Raw genomic sequence first — 21197 nt, 5'->3', positions numbered from 1 at the left:
CTTACCTGCATACGTTCTGGTTCAGCAGGAACTTGTTTAACTTTATCTTGAATCCCTAGAGGGTGTTTTCCCCTATAACAGCCTCCAGAAGAGTGTTCCAGTTTTCTACCACTCTCTGGGTGAAGAAGAACTTCCTTATGTTCGTACGGAATCTATCCCCTTTTAACTTTAGAGAGTGCCCTGTTATTCTCTCTACCTTGGAGAGGGTGAACAACCTGTCCATATCTACTAAGTCTATTCCCTTCATTATCTTGAATGTTTCAATCATGTCCCCTCTCAGTCTCCTCTTTTCAAGGGAGAAGAGGCCCAGTTTCTCTAATCTCTCACTGTACGGCAACTCCTCCAGCCCCTTACTCGCTCTTTTCTGGACCTTTTGAGTAGTACTCTGTCCTTCTTCATGTATGGCGACCAGTGCTGGACGCAGTATTCCAGGTGGGGACGTACCATGGCCCAGTACAGCGGCATGATAATCTTCTCCAATCTGTTCGTGATCCTCTTCTTAATCATTCCTAGCATTCTGTTCGCCCTTTTCACCGCTGCTGCGACGGCTTCACTGACTTGTTGACCAGTACTCCCAAGTCTCTTTCCTGTGGGGTCTCTCCGAGTACCACACCGGACATCCTGTATTCGTGTATAAGTTTTTTCTCACCTTACACTTTTCCATGTTAAACCTCATTTATGTCGCAGCCCATTTTTTGAGCGTGTTTTATGTCACGTTGCAGGTCTTCACAATCCTTCTGTATCTTCACTACTCTGAATCACTTCATTCGTCGTACCAATTTCCAGGTCGTTTATAAATATGTTGAAGAGCACGGGTCCACTCGTGATGCTTTTCCAGTCTGAGTATTGTCCATTTACCCCCACTCTTTGTTTCCTATCCGCCAACCAGTTTTTAATCCATGTGAGATTTGGCCCTGATCTCAACAGCTTTTCAAAACCCGGACAAAGTGCCGGGTTTTGAAAAGCTGTCCAGACAGTCCTTTAAAAAGAGGACATGTCCGGGTAAATCCGGACATCTAGTAACCCTAGTAATACAGTACTTTTCTCTATTCATAAAATTCAAGCTGCTCTCTCTCTCTGAGAGGATGCTAAATGCAAATGAGTCTGTGTGATAATATTTCTGAAGTTATAGTTAGACATTTCTCTCTTTAAATACAAATGTTAAGAATATGTTTTGGAGTTACAACCACTGACTTAGAAAAAATCCTCAAAAATAGTTCTTCCTGTTTGCTTCATTTCATTTTTATTCTTTTAATGGGAAGTTTGGGGTTTTTTTTAAACTTAATATTCAACAAGAAGCATATATAACCAATAGAAAGAATGTCCTCTAGTCTCAGAATGCAATAATCTGTATTTATTTTATTTATTTATTCAATTTTCTATACCGTTCTCCCAGGGGAGCTCAGAACGGTTTACATGCATTTATTCAGGTACTCAAGCATTTTTCCCTGTCTGTCCCGGTGGGCTCACAATTTATCTAATGTAAATGGGGCAATGGGGGGATTAAGTGACTTGCCCAGTGTCACAAGGAGCAGCGTGGGATTGAACCCACAACCTCAGGGTGCTGAGGCTGTAGCTTTAACCACTGTGCCACACTGAATCCAGGGTTCAAATTCCACTGATGTTTCATATGACTGGGCAAATCACTTAACCCTCCTCTCTTTAGTACAAACATAGTGTAAGCCCTCCTGGGAACAGGAAAATATCTGCCGTACCTGAATATAGCTTGCATTGAGCTAAAATTCAGAACAGAATCAATGCCTCTTGGGGATCTGGAAAAGAACAGCTTAGGCTTTTTTTTTCTTTTCTAAACATTTCAGAATACTCATATCGCACTCAAAGTCACTTCATAATGCACTTGTTACTGATTAATATCCAATGAGTTTACTATAAATTGAATGCTTTTGACCTATTGTCACATGTTGCTGCTTATCCAATCACTTGACTTTCTTGTGGGCCCATGAAACAATTTAACCATTTTCTGTCTGAAACAGCATTTTTACTGATGCAAGCATTTACAGGGTATATTGTGGAAAATACTCACTCCTTCTCCTGCTCCTGTGTGGACTTGACCATTGACATTAAGCGTTCGAAAAGGTGAGTGAGTAGACAAACGTTTATCCCACTCACTGGGCCGAGGTGCAGGAACGTTCTCCATAAAACTTTTTTTCAACTCGCTGATACTGGCATGGTGCTTCATGATTTCCTCTTGAGTTTTGTCAAGATCCTAGAATAAAAACAATCAAATAAAATTTTTAAAAATTAAGTTTATAAAGAACTATTACAAGTGTTAGGAGATGAAACACTGTCTCTGGAGCTCTAGAATCAAATCCAATCATTTAATTGCAGGCTGATTTCTAAAATACCACAGAGATAAAGCATATACCATTGCAGAAATTAGCATATAGGCATTTTAAGATTATACCATAGAACACAGGATAGCATACAAAATCCTTCTGTTAACGTTTAAAAACCATTCTTCCAATACCCCTGATTTCTTGAATAGAGTACTGATTCCTCATGATCTCCAAAGAACCTTCCAATCCATTTCCCAAAACCTCCTTTCTGTACCTTCCCTGAGACATATTAACACAATGCGATCATACATTTTTTCAATTACCGTTCCCACTTTGTGGAACACCTCTCCAAAGTATTTAAGAGAAGACATGACTATTTCAGACTTCAAGTTCAATCTCAAAACCTATCTATTCAAGGACGCTTTTAATGTTTAACTATGGATGCTCTCTTTCTCTTTGAACCTGATTGATTCATGTGATATCTGCTCCCTTCCTATTGCCCATTCCACTTGTTCTTTCTCTTTAAATAATGTAGTTCTACCGCCTTCCTTCTGTCCGTCTTGTATTGTTAAGTCTTTGTATGATATACCTTTGTTTTACCCTGTATTTTTAAAATACTGGTATTTTTAATATGGTATGTACACCGCCTTGAAGTCTGATTTGGTGGTATAATAAGATTTTAATAAACTTGAAACTATAACTGAACAGTTCCATCAGTAAAATAAGTCTGAAAACCATTCTCCCCTCTGAGTAAATGTACCCATATAGTTTACTTTTCACTGCACTGCAAAGAAAGCTAGGAGATATTATGAAAAAATGTAATTTTGAATTTTTTACGCATGGTTTACAGCATTGACTTTGCACATACTATAAAGCCCACAAGTACTGAAGCACCTGTATAGCTCATTGGCCGAAATGTTCAAAAACTGTTTGCAGGCCCTAATATACTTTATTACTCAAATCTAATGTCATCTAAATTGGTATTTATAAACCACTTTCTCCCTAAAAATAGGTTCTGAGCAGCTCACAATAAAATTTATATTCATACTTATTACATGATAAAATTCATTACAAACATATAATCATCCAAATTCTAATTAATAAATTTCTCAAATAAAATATTTCTTCAGACATTGGGAAAAATAACCCGAATCACAGTTACTGGATGCTAGGGTACACCTTGGGGGTTAGCGCCCAAGAAAAGGATCTGGGTGTCATCATAGACAATACAATGAAACCTTCTGCCTAATGTGTGGTGGTGGCCAAAAAAGCAAACAGGTGCTAGGAATTATTTAAAAAAGGGATGGTTAACAAGACCAAGAATGTTATAATGCTCCTATATGGTGTGACCTCATCTGGAGTATTACGTTTAATTCTGGTCTCCTTATCTCAAGAAAGATATAATGGCGCTAGAAAAGGTTCAAAGAAGAACGATCAAGATTATAAAGGGGGGATAGAACTCCTCTCGTATGAGGAAAGACTAAAACGGTTAGAACTCTTCAGCTTGGAAAAGAGACGGCTGAAGAGAGATATGATTGAAGTCTACAAAATCCTGAGTGAAGTAGAGCAGGTACAAGTGGATCGATTTTTCACTCCGTCAAAAATTACAAAGACTAGGGGCCACTCAATGAAGTTACAGGGAAATACTTTTAAAACCAATAGGAGGAAGAATTTTTTTTCACTCAGAGAATAGTTAAGCTCTGGAACACATTGCCAGAGGTTGTGGTAAGAGCAGATAGCGTAGCTGGTTTTAAGAAAGGTTTGAAAAATTTCCTGGAGGAAAAGTCCATAGTCTGTTATTGAGAAAGACATGGGGGAAGCCATTGCTTATCCTAGATATGTAGCATGGAAATTGCTACTCCTTGGGGTTTTGGCCAGGTACTAGTGACCTGGAGTGGCCACGGTGAGAATAGGCTACTGGGCTTGATGGACTATTGGTCTGACCCAGTAAGGCTATTCTTATGTTCTTATCTTTAAAGGCAGTTCCAGGACACTGTTCCCTCTATGCTGAATGGGAGCCCTCCAACTGCATTGCTGCCAATGGGGGGGGTGCATCAATACTGTTTTCAATTACTAGGGACAGGCAGGTTCCTTGGAGTTTTGCAGAGCTTGCCTGTCCCTCACTATTGGAAATATGATAGTGAAGCAGCACCCCCAATTGGTAGGGCTGCAGGTGGGGGTGGGGGGTGGGACTCCTGCTCAGTTTAGAGGGAATAGTTTTCCAGGGGTGATCTAAGAAACTGCCACTGGTGCTGACAAAATTGTAAGCCCTGGTATGGACAGATGTGGGGCAAAGCCAACATGGATAAGCAAAGGAAGTCCTTGCCTTACCAAACTGTTTAATTTTTTTTAAGATGTCACTGTGGATAAGGTATCTGGATTTGTAAAAAAATAAAAATAAATACATTTAAAAAAAATCAATGTATATGGCAATCTCCTATTGTTGAGTGAGTACTGGCTAAAAAAAAAGAAAAAAGGGGGGAGGGGTTCCTCAGCAGGGAAAGGTGAATAGCAAGTATGTCAGGGATCTGCTTTAACATACTTAATTTAATTTTGATAATTATAACCCACTCAACCAATGTAGTTCAAGTTAGGTTACAGCAAAACTACAGCATTACATCAGCCAATACGTTATACATGAGACAAATTAAACACTTCCATTACATCTATTATAAAACCAACAGATTAATGATCTGAAAAAAGGAAATGCTAAATAAGATGACCGAATAAATTTATATCTGCAGATTCAAGTTGTTCAATTATGAGTAGATCGTTAAAAGCTGCAACATTACCTGGTACATTTAACTCAACGTGACAAGAATAAAAGTGATGCTTTTAGGAAAAAAATTGTCCTCTCTCTAGATACATGATGCTGGGTTCTATATTAGGAGTTATAACCCAAGAAAAGATCTTGCCTGCTTGTCTAGGGGTTTGTGAAGATGTTCAGCTTGGCATGCAGAGCCAAACTAGCAGGAGAAACATCAGGGCTGAAGTGGGGAGTCAGCAATTAGTCTCTGCCTCCTCTCTAGGTAGTTACTTTAACTCCTATCCCCTTTTGCCTGAAAGAGAGATTGTTCACCCTCTCCAAGGTGAAGAGAACGAGAGGGCACTCACTAAAGTTAGAAGGGAAAAGATTCCGTAAGGAAGTTCTTCTTCACCAAGAGAGTGGTAGAAATCTGGGACGCTCTTCCAGAGGCTGTTATAGGGGAAAGCACCCTTCAGGGATTCAAGAAAGGGTTAGTTAAGTTCCTGCTGAACCAGAATGTACGCAGGTAAGGCTATACTCAAATAGGACACTGGTCTTTGACCTAAGTGCTGCCGCGTGAGTGGACTGCTGGTCTGATCCAGCAGCGGCAATTCTTATGTTCCTAACCAATTATCACAGATGTAGATGTTGCAAAATTTTTTTGTACTTTTCTCCAAAAGCATTGCTGACCCCCTGCTCTAGTCTACTAGTGAGATGAGTATAGGTGCCCATCAATTCCTAAAATGTCCCTTGTGGCTAAAAGTGACTTAGAGGCCACAGACACAACTGTCTTCCAACCCATTTATAATTCCTTACTTTTCTTCAAAGTTATGACAGAGCAAGTTAGATTTTTAAAGCTGTGCTATAAACACTTGTGTCAAGTACATGATTTATAAACTATCTTACAAACTATCCTCACATTAAAAAAATGTTATAGCACAACAAATGTTATTCAAATAGATATACTATCTAAACTTAAGTATTACAAATCCTGGCTCTTGCCTTCTTCAGCAGTGATAAGGAATTCTCTTCCCTTAAGTAGAAGTGTTTTCAACATCCCAACCTCTGCAGGCTTGTAGGACACATTTTGAATTAATACTGAATTACTCATCTTAAATACAATGCAACTTTGCACCACTTTCTTTACATTCCAAACAGAAGAATTATCTGCCTGTAAAGAATTCTCTGTAGATTGCAAGGGAATGTAGCCACAGTTGATGACTTGACATCAATCTGATGGTTCTAGCCTAGACACGTCTAGCTCAGAAAATTTTATACTTCAGGAAACCTTTGGAAAGCTTTTCTGAACATGCAAAGGTTTCTTTGCCAACACTGCTCCTCCCCTTCCTCAGTCGATAATTTAGCTACTAGACTTCAATAAACAGAGAAACAGGATAGGAAAGCGTGGCTTCAACCCATTGTCACATGTTGCTGCTTATCAAATCATCAGATTTTATTGTTGTTGCTGCAGAAACGTGGTATCCTCCGACACAATCTTGAGCAGCAATAATCCTGCATGCCCATTACAAACAGGGGCTCAACAGTTGGGTGAGCTGTAATTCATTAAATATTTAATCACAGGTACGGCTAGGGAACTCCATTTTCTCAGTCAACAAGCAAGGAAAACACAGGCGCATTTGAGGGAGATTACCAATGTGAAGGTTGTCCTTGTATGATTTGGTTGGATAATCCAGGAATTTAAAATAAGGGACTCTGGCATTAGATGCAAAAAGATTCCAGAGTTCTGATCATTTGAAGGCTCGGTCATGCCTTGAGAATAAAACCAGACAGCATTGAAAATATGGGTTGAGAACCGCATTTGCAGCTTTGCAGGTATCTGGTATGGCTTGGGGGAAAAGTTGAAGAAATGACTAGCTCCTAGTGACAAGGCTCTAGGTTTTGGTTGAAGAAATTGTTTACGTCTCAGTTGTATTACAGATATTTCCAGATGCTTGCAGGGTAACTTCCCTCTATAAAACAAGAAATCTTTTTATACATTCTCTCAACTTCTGAGAAAAAGGAAACCAGAAGAGTTCATATAAAGATATCATCTTGGCAAAACTCCAAAAAAGCAGGCACCATATATACTCAAATATAAATATAAATGGAGGCAACCTTTTTTTACCCAAAAAAATGGGGGAGGGGGGGAGGGGAGGAAAAAGGTTGACTCAAATATTAACAGAGGTAAGACATTTGGGTCATCATAGTGAACTATCTACAAAGATTAGAAGTCCTTGACTTAAGTTTTTAACACATTTATTTACTGCTGTCCCTTCCCTCTTCTCTCCCAAATGACTGATGCTGCTGTCTTTTCCTTCCCCCAAGAATGGTGCTTCTGTCCTTCACCCTCCCCCCCCATAACCATCACTAGTGTCCTCTCCTCCCATACATTCCAATAACCATCTATGCTACTTTTCCCCACCACCATGACCATCGCAGTGTTGCTGTTCCCACCTCCCCACCACCAAGATGACTGGTGCTTCTGTACTCTACCACAGCCCCATGACTGGCGTGCTACTGTCCCACCCTCTGTCCTCACTACCACATCCGATGACCAGTGCTAGTGTCCTACTCCCTCCCTCTCTCCCCCCATGATGACCATGGCACTAGTGTCCCTCCCCTTCCACAATTACCATCGGCACACTGCTGTCCCTCCTTCTACAACCCCTCTCTCAACATGACTGACACTGCTGTCAAATACCGGGACCCTCTCCGACTAATATCGCACTTACCTGCGCTGAACAAGCTGTCGGCGATCCTCCGTGTTGGGACGGTGTATGGCCTTGAGCTTCTGTGCATGCTCAAGGCATGCCGGCTCCTGCTGGCTCTGAGATTCTTGGAGAGTGCGAGAGCTGGCAGGCCTTGAGCATGTGCAAAAGCTCAAGACTCAAACCTGCTCATCACAGAGGATCATTGGCAGCTTGTTCAGAATGGGCAAGTGCGATGTTGGTCGGGGCAGGGGGGGGATGGTCCTGGTATATGACAGCAGCGTCATATACCAGGGGTTGTGGAAGGAGGGGCAGCAGTGTACGGATATGTGCGATGCCATTTGCAGGGAGTGGGGGCAGCAGCACACTGACGAATGGAGGGGAGAGGGGATAGCAGCGTGTCAGTCATTGAGGGGACTCGAATATAAACCAAGACCCCAATTTTTGGGACTTTTTGCTCAAAAATCTTGGTTTATATTCAAGTATATCTGGTAAATTCTCCAATACATTAACATTTAAAGATTTAACAGCAAGCTCCAACTCCTCTGGAACCTCTCTTACGGCTTTTTGAGGCAAGCAACACCATTTAGTAAGAGTTTCTGTATTGGGTAAAATCAAAACTTCTTTGAAATACTTTCTCAAAAGTATCTCTGCTAACAATGGACACACTGGAAAATTCAAGAATCTCAAATTGGAAGCTCTAAATTGATTTTCCATCTTTTCAATCTAATCTAATATTTGTGCGTCACTCATACCTATATAGGCTCAAGGAGACTTTAAAGAGAGGAAAGAGGGGAGAGGATGGGGAGGGAGAGAGGAGAGGTGGATAGATAGGAGGAAGAAGAAGGGGAGGGGAGAGAAAAGAGGGGGGAGTGGAGGTGGGAGGGAAAGAGAAAGGGGAGGAAAAGAGGAGAGGGTAAAGGAGATTAAAGGCCTGTTTTACAAAGCCGTGCTAGCAGCTGCCTCATGGTAACAGCCCCAAAGCCCTTTAAATCTCTATATTTCTTTTATTTAAAAAAAACATGACGGCAGAGAAAGGCCAAATGGCCATTCCACTATCGCCTCCTTTCCCTAAGAGATCTCACATGCCTGTTCCACTCTATCTTGAATTCAGATACAGTCTTTTTCTCCACCACCTCTACTGGGACACTATTCCATGCATCTACCACCCTTTCTATAAAAAAAAAAGTATTTCCTTAGATTACTCCTGAGCCTATCACCTCTTAACTTCATCTATGTCCTTCTCCTTCTGGAGTTTTCCTTCATTTGAAAGAGACTCACCTCCTATACATTAACCATGGAGATATTTAAATATCTCTATCATATCCCCTCTTTCCTGTCTTTCCAGAGTATGCACATTAAGGTCTCCAAGTCTGTCTCCAAATGGTTTATGACAAAGACCACTAACCAATTTAGTAAGAGCCCTCAGGACCAACTCCATCCTATTTATATCTTTTTGAAGTTGCGTTCTCCAGAACTGCACACAGTATTTGAAATGGGGCCTCACCAGAGATTTATGCAATGCATTATCACCTCCCTTTTCCTACTGGCCATCCCTCTCCTTATGCACCCAAGTATCTTCCTGGCTTTGACCATCACTTTTTCTACCTGTTTTGCCACCCTGAGGTTATCAGACACAAATCATCCCCAAGTCCTGCTCTTCTTTCATACACAGAAGTACTTTGCCTCCTATACTATACTGTTTCTCCTGGATTTTTGCAGCCCAAGTGCATGACCTTGAATCTTTTAGCATTAACTCTTAGTTGTTAATTACCAGACCATTCTTCAAACTTCGCCAGATCCCGCCTCATGTTATCCACACCTTCCAGGGTGTCTACCCTATTACAGAGCTTGATATCATCTGCAAAAAGACAAACTTTGCCAGATAGTCCTTATGCAATATCACTCACAAAGGTGTTAAAAAGAACCAGCCCAAGGACAGATCCCTGCAGCACTCCACCAACAATATCCTTTTCCTTCAAACAAACTCAATTTACTACTACCCTTTGTCTCGTTCCACTTAACCAGCTTTTAATCCAGTTCGTCACTTTAGGGCCCATACTGAATGCGCTCAAATATTTAAAATATTCTTTTGAGTGCACACACTTGTATTTTCTGTCCTTTTTTTGGTGTAGTAGAGCTGTATTGTAGTATGTACGGTGGCTGCCAGGTGACCCAGAATCCCAAGGATAGAACAGGTGGTTACTATACAAACAGCGTATTATGTAGATGGCATGTAGCCTCATCTGGAAGGAATGCTCTGCTCTGAGTAGCATTTATGTCTATGACATATATTTTTTTTGCAAAGAGGCTAATGTAGACTTTTCTTTGTAGATTTCAAAACTCAGATTTTGGAGTATCTGTACTATGGTTTGTAGTAATCCTTGAGCATCCTGTGACAATTTTGCCAATATTACATTACATTACATTAGTGATTTCTATTCCGCTTGTGCCTTGCGGTTCTAAGCGGATTACAAGTTAGAAGACTGGACATTTCCAGTAGCATTGCAGTACATATAATCAAGAATGCGTTAAGTTACAATTGTTGTTCTGGACTTTTCCAGGATAGATTGGTAGTAGATAGTAGATAGTGATAGGTTGTTTAGACGAATAGAGATAATATTGTCCGGATTCTGCTGTTTAGACGAATAGAGATAATACTGTCCGGATTCGGGTGTTGCTGGTGGTGGTGTTAGGGTAGTCATGAGAGCATTTTCTAATACTTTTGTGAGGTTATGATGATGGGAAGTGTTTTTTGAAGAGATGAGTTTTGATTTCTTTTCGGAATGCTTTAATGTCTGTTGATTTGGTCAGTAGATTGGTGATGGTAGTATCGATCTTTGCTGCCTGTGTCGCTAAAAGGCTGTCATATAGTTTCTTTCGTCGTGTTCCTTTGAGAGGGGGGTGAGTGAATAGGCTCTGAGTTCTCCTTGATCTGTGTGAGAGGTTACGGTGTAGTCTGTTGTTTAGGTAGCTGGGTGCTGTTCCATGTGTTACTTTGTATAGTAGACAGTAGAATTTGAACTGGGATCTTGCTTTTATTGGTAGCCAGTGTGAGTCTAGGTATGCTTTGGTGATGTGGTCATATTTGCCTAGTGAGTAGACGATTCTGAGGGCTGTGTTCTGAACTGTCTGTAATTGTTTTATCATGTAATTTGGGCATGATAGATATAGGCTGTTACAGTAATCTACAATACTCAGTACTAGGGATTGTACTAATATCTTGTATTGATCTTTGTTGAAGAATTTTCTTATTTTTCTTAGGTTACGTATTGTGAAGAATGCTCTTTGGATGATTTTGTGGATTTGAGACTGCATTGTGCAGTTTCTGTCTAGTAGGATTCCCAGGATCTTGAGTGTGCTTTGCATTGGGTACTTGATTGTATTTACTTCTAGTTCTGTGAGAGAAGGTTTTTTTTCCCTTTCCAGTAGTAGGAATTTAGTTTTTTCCGAGTTCAGTTTTAGTTTATGACTTGACATCCATTTTTCTACCGTTTCCATTATCATTTTCAGGTGGTTTGTGGATAAGGGGTCTTGAATATTAAAGGGGAGGAGGATGGTTATATCATCTGCGTAGCTGGGTATTGAAGTTAAGAGGAAAAAATAAGAACCTTTTCTTGCAAAGGATGGCCAAAACAATTGCTAGGCATTTATTGGAAAATCTGCATGCCCCTCTACGAGTCCAGTAATGTCAATTTAGCAAGGTGAGCCTTAGGAATTGCCAATGGTAAGGATAGATGTTGATTACATATGTACTTTAGATTCCAGGATGTCGACCCCTTTATACATATTTGTGCGAGTTTGTATTTACACACACACACAGCTGATAAAAAGATATAAGGGACAAAAACTGAACCACTGCCAGTTTTTGCTTAATGAATATAAACAAACAAAAACCATATACTACAATACCATTTCTCTGTTTTCCCCAAATACAACAGAAACAAAAAAACAAAAGAAGAAATAAAAACTGCACAACTTCATGGCATGCAAAAGCAGAGAGATTATTCTTTTCCATGCAGGACATGCAAAACTATACACAAGAAAGAAAATCAACACAAAAAATGAAATAAAATTTATGCAGAAATCCAGCCAAACAACTGGCATAAGCGTCAAATTTATACAAACCTCCAACATTAAATTGCTATGCCTGATATAAATGTTTTCACCCTCTAGTTTCTTTGATCTTTTCTGTGAAAATGAAAGAAAACAGGAGAGGAAAAAGAAGCAGAAAAAAATTAAAATTCTGTTCTTGCAGGATTGCAAATTAAAAAAAAAAAAGTTAAGGAAGGTGTATTTTTCCCCTTGTGAATGGACACATATGTAGTAATATATAAGAATGAACCAGAGAACCACAAGAACAAACACAAAATGACAGTGACATAGATGAGAATGATACATAATGAATGATGGATGGCTGCAATGAATTCCCTTACATAGGCACCTAATTGACGAGTAGCCTAACGGTTAGTACAATGGGCTGAGAATCTGAGTTCGATTCCCACTGTGAAAAAAAATCACTTAACCCTTCATTTCCCCAGGTTCAAAACAGATTATGAGCCTTCTAGGGACAAAGAAAGTACCTGAGTGCAAATACGAACTGCTTTGATTGTACCACAGAAAGGTGGTATATAAATATGAAAAAAAAATAAAAAAAAATACTGTGACATTGTTTTAGGGGGGTCCCTTTTTTTGTTCCAAGTATTAAAAGCAGCATCTCCTGGATCAGCAATGCATTTTTGCTCTTTAAAAGGTTCCATTCACTGTACCTATAGGATTTGAAGGAGAGGGAATGAGACCCATTCATCACTTAATGCCTCCCAAACAAACTTGGACTTGAGTGCAGGGTTCTACTGGGATGTGTTGTGATTCTGGCAGTTGACTGCTATTGTGGTTGAGATAGATGGAAGGACAGTTAAAAATTTTGGGTGGGGATAATATCTGTCTCGTTACAACTATAAATAATATGAGCCTTTATTTATAAGCATGGGCACATTTTGTAAATCCACAAAATAAAATCCACTTATAATAATATCTGTTTCTTCAGTAAATCAGCATCTGTTGTAAATAGTGGGAGTCCAAGATTTCATCAACCAATGACACATCATGGATATCATAACCAATGTTAATTTTTAGGTCTTCTGCTGACATGTTTTGTTATGAGTGATAATTAATGCTAAACTGTTTTGTAATAATATTTACAAATAATCCAGAAATACATTGAGAAAATAAACTAGTAAGTATAATTGTAACTCAAGGTATACAACCGCAAATCAAACCCTCTAACAAGGGCCTTGGAGTGGACATGTGCAATACACAGCAGTAATCTGAGTGGCTAAAGGTTTACAAATCCTGTACTTATGAAAATTTATCTTCTCATTTTATGACAGAACACAAAGAAAAAGTGAATCCTTTCTCAAAGAATGATTTGGCAGGGTTTATGGTACCTAAAGTTTACCTGTTAGCAAAGTACTCACTTTTACTATTCTAATAGCTTGAAGGCTGGTCCATAGTTGGTTGCTAAAGCTTGAAAAACCACCACCAAGCCAAATGTGAAAATTGAATTTTTCTCTTTAGAAACAGAAATCTAGATTAAACTGCCATTTGGTAGCCTTCTCTCTGTGTCGAGATGATTTAGAAGCCAGAAAGCTTTCAAAGTTTGCTATTTTTTATGTATCCTAAGGTTAAGTGTTAGGCCATATGTCACCAGGAACTCCAATCTATTTCATGCATTTACACAAAGCACTTCCTAAAAGCTAGTCAGGTTTTCAAGACGCCCACAATGAGACATATCTGCATATACTAGAGCTCAGTATATACATATTTATATCCTGCATATTCACTGTGGATAGTCTGGAAGGTAACCAGGTCAGGCTTAGGAAACTCTCAAGAAGCTCCATGAGCAGTAGAGAAAAGGCCACTTACTATAGAGAGTAGGGGAGATCACTGGGCAGAAGCACAAGTGTTAATGCACTACTATAAAATTCTCATCTCTGATGAGGATACAGAATCAAAAGGGTGGGATGGAAGATTTCTTTTCTTCATAAATACTATGATATATGCATAACTAATGTTGGATATAGCAAAATGCTTGCCTTTTTACAAACACACAGTATTTCTACATGATTGCAAAGCCTTGATGATTATGATGAAATCTGAAAAGCTGAAAAAATGTTTACAATGCAGAGAAGATAAGAGTATGATTTCACTGAGACCAAAATGCAGCTAACCTTCCTCATTCTTATTGGATCCTCCTCCAGTTTTGTTGGTGTCTGCTGTTACAATAACAAAAAATGTTTTTTTTAATTTTTTTTCACTTTTTAAATCAAAAGTCACTTATATTTAAGTTGATGATGAACAATACAAACCTGGATTTGGTCACCATTCATGGTAGGAATTATGATCTGTGTGTGCTCTTTTCCAATCTATATTAAAGAAATAAAAAGTATATCTGTAAATAAAGAGAAGCTGAAATTAAATGTCAGTGTGGAGTGTTGACATCTAGGTCTTCGATCCTTGTAATTAATTAGTAAAACCTACTTTTAAACCAAAAATTCACATGAAGAAAAATAAAACACACAAGTAATTTGCATTACAAAATCTCAGTATGCAATCTCACTCACTATAAGCATAGAAATTACCAAGAAATGTCCAAATATGCTCATGCTCCTCCCCTGGTCACACTAGAACTGGCATACCGCACTTTATAGAATACACCTACCAAGCTGTGCGCGTAATTTTAATGAGTGCCAATTAGTATCAATTACAAGGTGTTAATTACCAATTATTGACACTGATTAGGATTATTAACCAATTAAGTTGTGCATGTAAAATCAACTCTGCACACTGATTTGCACATAGAACATAAGGTGCCATATACAGAATTTGGGGGACTGATTATAAAATAGTTTAATTTATGAGCTTACTTGACAAATATTGGCACCAATGTTTAAACCAACTTTAGGGTTAGTGTAAATATCTGCGTCTGACACATACTTTAATATTTTTTTTAGACGTGTAGGTGTCTATTGTCTTCAAAGAGGCAGCTTATAAAGTACTTTAACTAAGCATCTCTTATAAAATTGCCTCCTACATGCAATGATAGAGAAATATTGAATTTAAAGTGGCCATTTTGTACTTTCCTAAAGGAGTTATATAATATGATACACTTACAAATTCTCTTAAACAAGAGTTGATGTTGTTATGTATATTTATTTTATTTTAAAAATTTATATTCCACTGTTTATTTTATGCTTGAAAATAAAATTTTTTGAACTTAAAAAAAAAAACCTAAGTGGATCACAATATTCACATATGTAAAATCAAATAATAAAACATTGGTGCATTACAGACTTACAATCCATTACAAATAATCAATATATATATATAACTAAGACAGAAAAATATGCTACATCTTCACCTTATTCAAAACACGATCAGTTGTTGTGGACTAACAAAGTAATAGATATTAGATGAAAGAAAAAGAACATTGGGCACATTTAATATGCAATTCCTATCAGTCTCAAAGCTGAGTAACATTTCCTAATGGAAGATGCCGTAACTTCCTCCAGCTGTGACAAATCCATTAGAAGCCTCCAGGGAAAGGAGGTTGAAAAACTTGATATTTTTAAACAAAATTGACATTCTTTGTATTGGAACCTTAACCATGAACAAGGTCAGAGAATGTCAGGTGACCATGATACATGTATTCAATAAGCTAAGTCATGAGAGAGTGTAGCATTAATGAATGGAAAAGAAAAGATGAAAATGCTAATGCAGTAGGGGGACAGCAGGGTTATGCTCTGGAAACCAGACTTGAATTCATCTACCCCGTGTTTTTTTTTCCCCACAAAGAATTTAACCAAGTATGATGGTTCTTACTCAGTTAAATCTAGCTAGCTACTGTATTTTCACGTAGATTAACGAGCACCCGTGTAAAACGCGCACACGGGTAAAGCGCGCGGGGAACACAAATTTATGTAATAAAATGTTAATATAGCGCGCACACGCATATACCGCGCATGCTAAAACCTCCTCCCGCCTACTCCGAACCGGCATCACCCCCCCTCCCCCGCGATCCTACATCCCCCCAGCACCGCAAATACAACTCTTACCCGATTGGGCACCGGACCGGCACCAGCACCAATGCACAGCATGTGCCAGTGCCCGAAGATCCTCACTCGTTGGTTTGGGCTGGGCTGGGCTGGGCCGGGCGGTGCGAGAGAGATCCTCCTTCTTCCTCTGCCGGGCTGGACTAGGCTTTGAGCATTTGCGCATGCTCAAAGCCTTCTGGTCTCGCTCTCTCCGAGATTATCTCGGAGAGAGCGAGACCAGAAGGCTTTGAGCATTTGCACGCTCACATGTATAACGCGCATGGTTATGCATGGTTTGTAAAATCGTGTATAACGCGCGCATTATATGCATGAAAATACGGTACTCCCAGAGCACATCTTCAGTGGCATTTAACCTGCTCGTACTATTGAATGTAGGCTTTGACCACCACAGAACTGTCTGGTTAATGTCGGGTTTAGAGCCAGGGTGGAGATGAAACTTAAAGTTTGATGTCCAAGCTGGTGCCTAGATAAAGTTTGGACAATTTTTTTGTTGTCCTAACTTATCTAGGTACTGGTCTGAATATTAGCCAGTATTCAAACCAGGGCCAGCTTTACTACTGGACCAAGTTAGGCTCTGGTCCAGGGTGCAAGCGATCAAGGGCACCAAAATAACCAGACTCTGATCTTACCTGGTCTAGAGGTTAAGCTTTTTCTTCTGTCTCTCCCCCCTCCCCATGTACAAGCATTGCTCCTTCACTTCTCTCGCTCCTCTGCAGTCCTGTAAAATTTACCTTGATCATCGACAGCAGCAGCATGATGAACTGTCTTCAGCCAACCCTTAGGTCTTCCCTCTGCCACGTCCTGCCCACAGGAAATTTCATCAAAGGAGACAGGAATTGACCAAAGGCAACCCAGCATGGTGCTGCCAGCGATCAACAAACTTTACAGGACCATGAGGGAAGAAGAGGTAAGGAAGTAGTGCTGGACCCAAGGATGGAAGAGATGAGGGGGCAGTAGAAGTGATACAGTGAGATAGGAGGACCCTGCCGAAGCAAGTTAGCTCAGGGTGCCACTATGCCTTGACTGTCCCTAATTCAGACAACATTTGGCAACCTGCCAGACCTGACTATTCAATTATGGTGCCTGGATTAGGCCCATGGTGATCAGCACCTTTAAATTTGCTGACTGCCACAGACTCAGGTTCCATGAATTTAGTATGGGGCTTTTTTTTTAAATCTCAAAGGCTTGCAATCAAAGAACTCTTCAGTTTGAAGAAAGGATCTTTGGGGCCTCGGCTATTGTACATAAACCATTTGTTTATAACAGTGTAACACACTGTGTGACGCGTCACACTAGTGCTCACAGAGGAAGAAGAGCAGCGCCGGCCAGCAGACTTGCCTCTCGCTGCATTATCTCCCTGGACTCCTGCCTTCCGTGTCTTCTCCGCACCCCTGGAAAAGTAGCGGCAGCTCAGTGCGCTTTTAAACTTGGCCACAGAGCTGCCGCGAGGATTAATTTAGACGCGGTTTTCATCAACAGCCTCGGGGCCTTTGCGAGACCAGCCCATTTCAATGAAGCAAATTCCTCTTTCGAGAAAGTTTGAGAGACACTGGTTTATAAAATGTGTGTTGAACCCACCATTAATATAACATTACTACCAACTCTAATTCCAAAGCATTTTGATTTCTGTAAAACTCTTTCTGCTGCAATGTTGTAAAAGAGGACTATAAGTTGCACACTTAACATCTCTCAGTACAAAAATCATAACCAAATGGCTCCATCTTCAACTTTTTTTAAAATCAGGATATTCCATGCTACTGTCCAGGTAGATCTATACTCATTTTGAGAGGTTGCTTTCCTTTCATTCACAATATATACATCAGCACAATATACCTTCACGTCTTCCGCTGGCTCTGGCTTGGAGCTTTCTACTGGTTTCTCATCATGTTTTACTTCTGCTTTCACAGTTTCTTTCACTGTCTTGTAATTTGAAGTGTCTTTGCTAGCGGCAGGAGCGGGGTGGCTTGGCTCATTCACATGACTCTGAGCAATAGCTGGTGCAGAAATAGGTCGTGGGCTTCGATTGGGTGTCACAACCACTGGAGCTAAGAGTAGAGACCAAGAAAAGCATTCAGAGTAGAGAGCAAACATTTCTAGGTACCCAGCGGCCTTGGCTTTCACATCACAGCACCAAGTCAGATATTGCCAAGCATAGCAGCTGCCTGTTAAGTATTCAAAAGTAGCTCACACTGGAATATTCCAAAGGAAATTAATTTACAAGAAATGTAGAGACAGCCCTAGATTATTTAAAGAAACTGTCTTTTAAGCCATGAAATCAAAGTCAATATTTATGATGTTTAACAGCTAAAAGCAGCACACAGCCTGCAAGAAAATTCACATCACACTGCACATTAAGGCAAGCAAACCAATCGGCAGTGTGCTACATAAGTTGTAAAGGACCCAAATGTAGGCATAAACTCAAGTGCAAACATCCAATCTCTAACCGTGAAAGGCTTTTTATTCTTATAGTTCAGGTTCCAGCTATAAGCTTGTGAAGTAATCAGAAACACTTTTCCTTATTGCTTTGTAATTTATGAGCTGTTTTATGATGCCCATTAATTGTTAGTAACTTTCTGGTAATTCTTCTAACATAGCAGTTTTCAAGTTTCACAGAAAATGTGCAATAAATAGGAGTTTGAACAAAAAGTATGCAAAAAGCAAGGTCACTACAGTACACCAAACTCAAAAGGGATCAATACTTAAAGCTAGTTATCTGGCTAGCAGCATCTGTCACTCAGATAATTAGTGCTTACTGGGCTTAGGCCAGGGGTAGGCAATTCTGGTCCTCGAGAGCCGGAGCCATGTCAGATTTTCAGGATATCCACCATGAATATATACGAGATGGATTTGCATGCACTGCCTCCTTGAGATACAAATCTATCTTATGCATAGTTATTGTAGATATCCTGAAAACTTGATCTGGCTCCGCCTCTCGAGGACTGGAATTGCCTACCCCTGGCCTAGGCAGTGATTATTCATTGGCCTGACACTAGCCAGGTGACAATGGTGTTGTATGGGGAGCAGAGCCAGAAGTTATCTAGGTACCACTCATACACCAATAAGTATCCACGCAATTAGGTCATCACTGAGTATCAGTGGCACCTGGACAGCTTCAGGAGGTCACCGAATACCCTACCACAGGGGTCTCAAAGTCCCTCCTTAAGGGCCGCAATCCAGTCAGATTTTCAAGATTTCCTCAATGAATATGCATGAGATCTATGTGCATGCACTGCTTTCAATGCATATTCATTGGGGAAATTCTGAAAACCCGACTGGATTGCAGCCCTCAAGGAGGGACTTTGAGACACCTGCCCTACCAGTACCAATCATAAGAACATAAGCAGTGCCTCCGCTGGGTCAGACCAGAGGTCCATCGTGCCCAGCAGTCCGCACACGCGGTGGCCCAACAGGTCCAGGACCTGGACTGTAATCCTCTATCTATACCCCTCTATCCCCTTTTCCAACAGGAAATTGTCCAATCCTTTCTTGAACCCCAGTACCGTACTCTGCTACAGCACTACTAGATGTACATTATATATAGGTACTTTCTCTGTCCCTAGTGGGCTCACAATCTAATGTGTTTCTTTTTTTTACCTGGGGCAATGGAGGGTAAACTGACTTGCCCAGGGTCACAAGGAGCTGCAAACAGAATTCAACCCAGTTCCCAGGATCGCAGCTCATTGTATAAAGAGATTATGTACTTACCAGTAGATAGGCGAGACATTCTAGACCAGGGATCTCAAAGTCCCTCCTTGAGGGCCGCAATCCAGTCGGGTTTTCAGGATTTCCCCAATGAATATGCATTGAAAGCAGTGCATGCACATAGACCTCATGTATATTCATTGGAGAAATCCTAAAAACCCAACTAGATTGCGGCCCTCAAGGAGAAACTTTTGAGATCCCTATTCTAGACAGTAGGGTTATTCCCCATAGCCGTGTGCTGCTGCAGAAGGAATCCATTCTGGATTTTCCACTCTGCCTCTGTTGTACTTCACTGGGCTCTCTAGCTCCATCTTCAGTTAGTACCCAAGCACATAGCGCTACCCAAAACACATGAAGTAGAGGCACCTGTATCAACAGGCTTAAACAAATTGTTCTGCTCAAAAGTAGCTAAACAGTACCATTAACTGCCAACACTGGCTTCAGAGGAGCTCAGAAACTACTCCCCAATAAATTTAAACATATATACAAATTCTCAGCCCTCAAGGGCTGTCAGGCATCCAAGAATCAGCTTTGAGAAGCATAAACAGACTGAAAACTGAAAGCAGGCACAGGTAGGACAGGGTGGGAGTCTAGAATGTCTCACCTATCTACTGAAAAAGAGCGTACCAGGGTAAGTACATAATCTCTTTTTTCAGTGCAATAGATGAGACATTCTAGACAGTAGGGATATACAAAAGCAGTCCCCCAAAAAGCTAGGGCAGGCTTGCTGCGCCGACCCTTAAGATCGAGGACCCAAAGATGGAGTCCTCTCTTCCCGCCACATCCAGTCTGTAGAACTTGGCAAATGTGTGAAGAGAAGACCACGTTGCCACTCTTCAAATCTCCTCAGGAGAGACAGCTCTAGCTTCGGCCCACAAAGCTGCCACACTCCTGGTAGAATGCACCTTGACAGAAACAGAAGACTGTTTCCCAGCAAGAATGTAAGCTGACAAAATGGCCCTACAGATCCACCTGGAAATCATATCAGGGTGCACACCACATAGCTAGGAAGAAGTGGATGGAGCCAGCTGTGTTGGCGTTTGCTTTTGTATAGCTATTGAACATTTGATAATATGTAACGAGAAATGGAGATGGAAATTTTGGATGGTATATAGGTAGTGAAATACTCTATCCTGAAAAGAATATTGTAGGTTGTAAGTGTATGAAGCTTAACAAAGTATATGCAATCATGATTTAAATTTTTTTAAATTTTTACTTTGATATTTTTCATATATGCAGTAAGCCTGGCAGGCTGAGGCATCGATGAGAAATTGGAGGATGGGTTTTATCCCAGAAGGAAGTGTATGGAAATAATCATAGTATTTGATACAATAATGTTTGCCAGCTAGACTTGCAGGCCTCATTCTTTTTGACCTGTCCTGCTTTCCTTGTGCATATTTTGTTCTGATCTGTTTTTGTTCTGATCTGTTTTTGTTCCGTGCACTGTGTTAATCACCAAGTGTGATCCCCTGGGTGTAGGGTAATCAGAGGAGGGAAAGGCCCCCAATAGAGACTAAGCCTCACCACTTTCTGAGACTTATACTATAGTGATACATAAATTGGATTATGTGATCGTTTCTTCTGTTGCACATATATAAGAAATGTTACTGTTTCCTATCTTAAGGATAGT

The 21197-nt window shown here is 40.2% G+C and overlaps 1 protein-coding gene across 38 annotated transcripts in view; it reads right to left on the bottom strand.

The window, feature by feature from the left end:
• The window catches only part of EPB41 (erythrocyte membrane protein band 4.1), a 225540-nt gene that overhangs the window by 45190 nt on the left and 159153 nt on the right, over positions 1-21197 (bottom strand). For 24 of the 38 annotated variants that reach the window (XR_004540385.1, XR_004540384.1, XM_033955372.1 and 21 more), the window contains 5 exons: positions 17699-17910; positions 14120-14176; positions 13982-14026; positions 11880-11942; positions 2045-2227 (listed from right to left, as the gene is read on the bottom strand). Coding sequence is in view for 36 of the 38 variants with exons in the window: in XM_033955372.1 (XP_033811263.1) it covers positions 2045-2227; positions 11880-11942; positions 13982-14026; positions 14120-14176; positions 17699-17910 (560 nt within the window). In the remaining 2 variants the exon portion in view is untranslated. The remainder of the gene's footprint in view (positions 1-2044; positions 2228-11879; positions 11943-13981; positions 14027-14119; positions 14177-17698; positions 17911-21197) is intronic. The other 14 variants (XM_033955356.1, XM_033955374.1, XM_033955371.1 and 11 more) reach the window with 5 other exon arrangements.

The sequence above is a fragment of the Geotrypetes seraphini genome, chromosome 8, assembly GCF_902459505.1.
Source record: "Geotrypetes seraphini chromosome 8, aGeoSer1.1, whole genome shotgun sequence".
In the NCBI taxonomy this organism is placed as follows: domain Eukaryota; kingdom Metazoa; phylum Chordata; class Amphibia; order Gymnophiona; family Dermophiidae; genus Geotrypetes; species Geotrypetes seraphini.
This window is presented reverse-complemented; position numbering and strand designations above follow the sequence as displayed.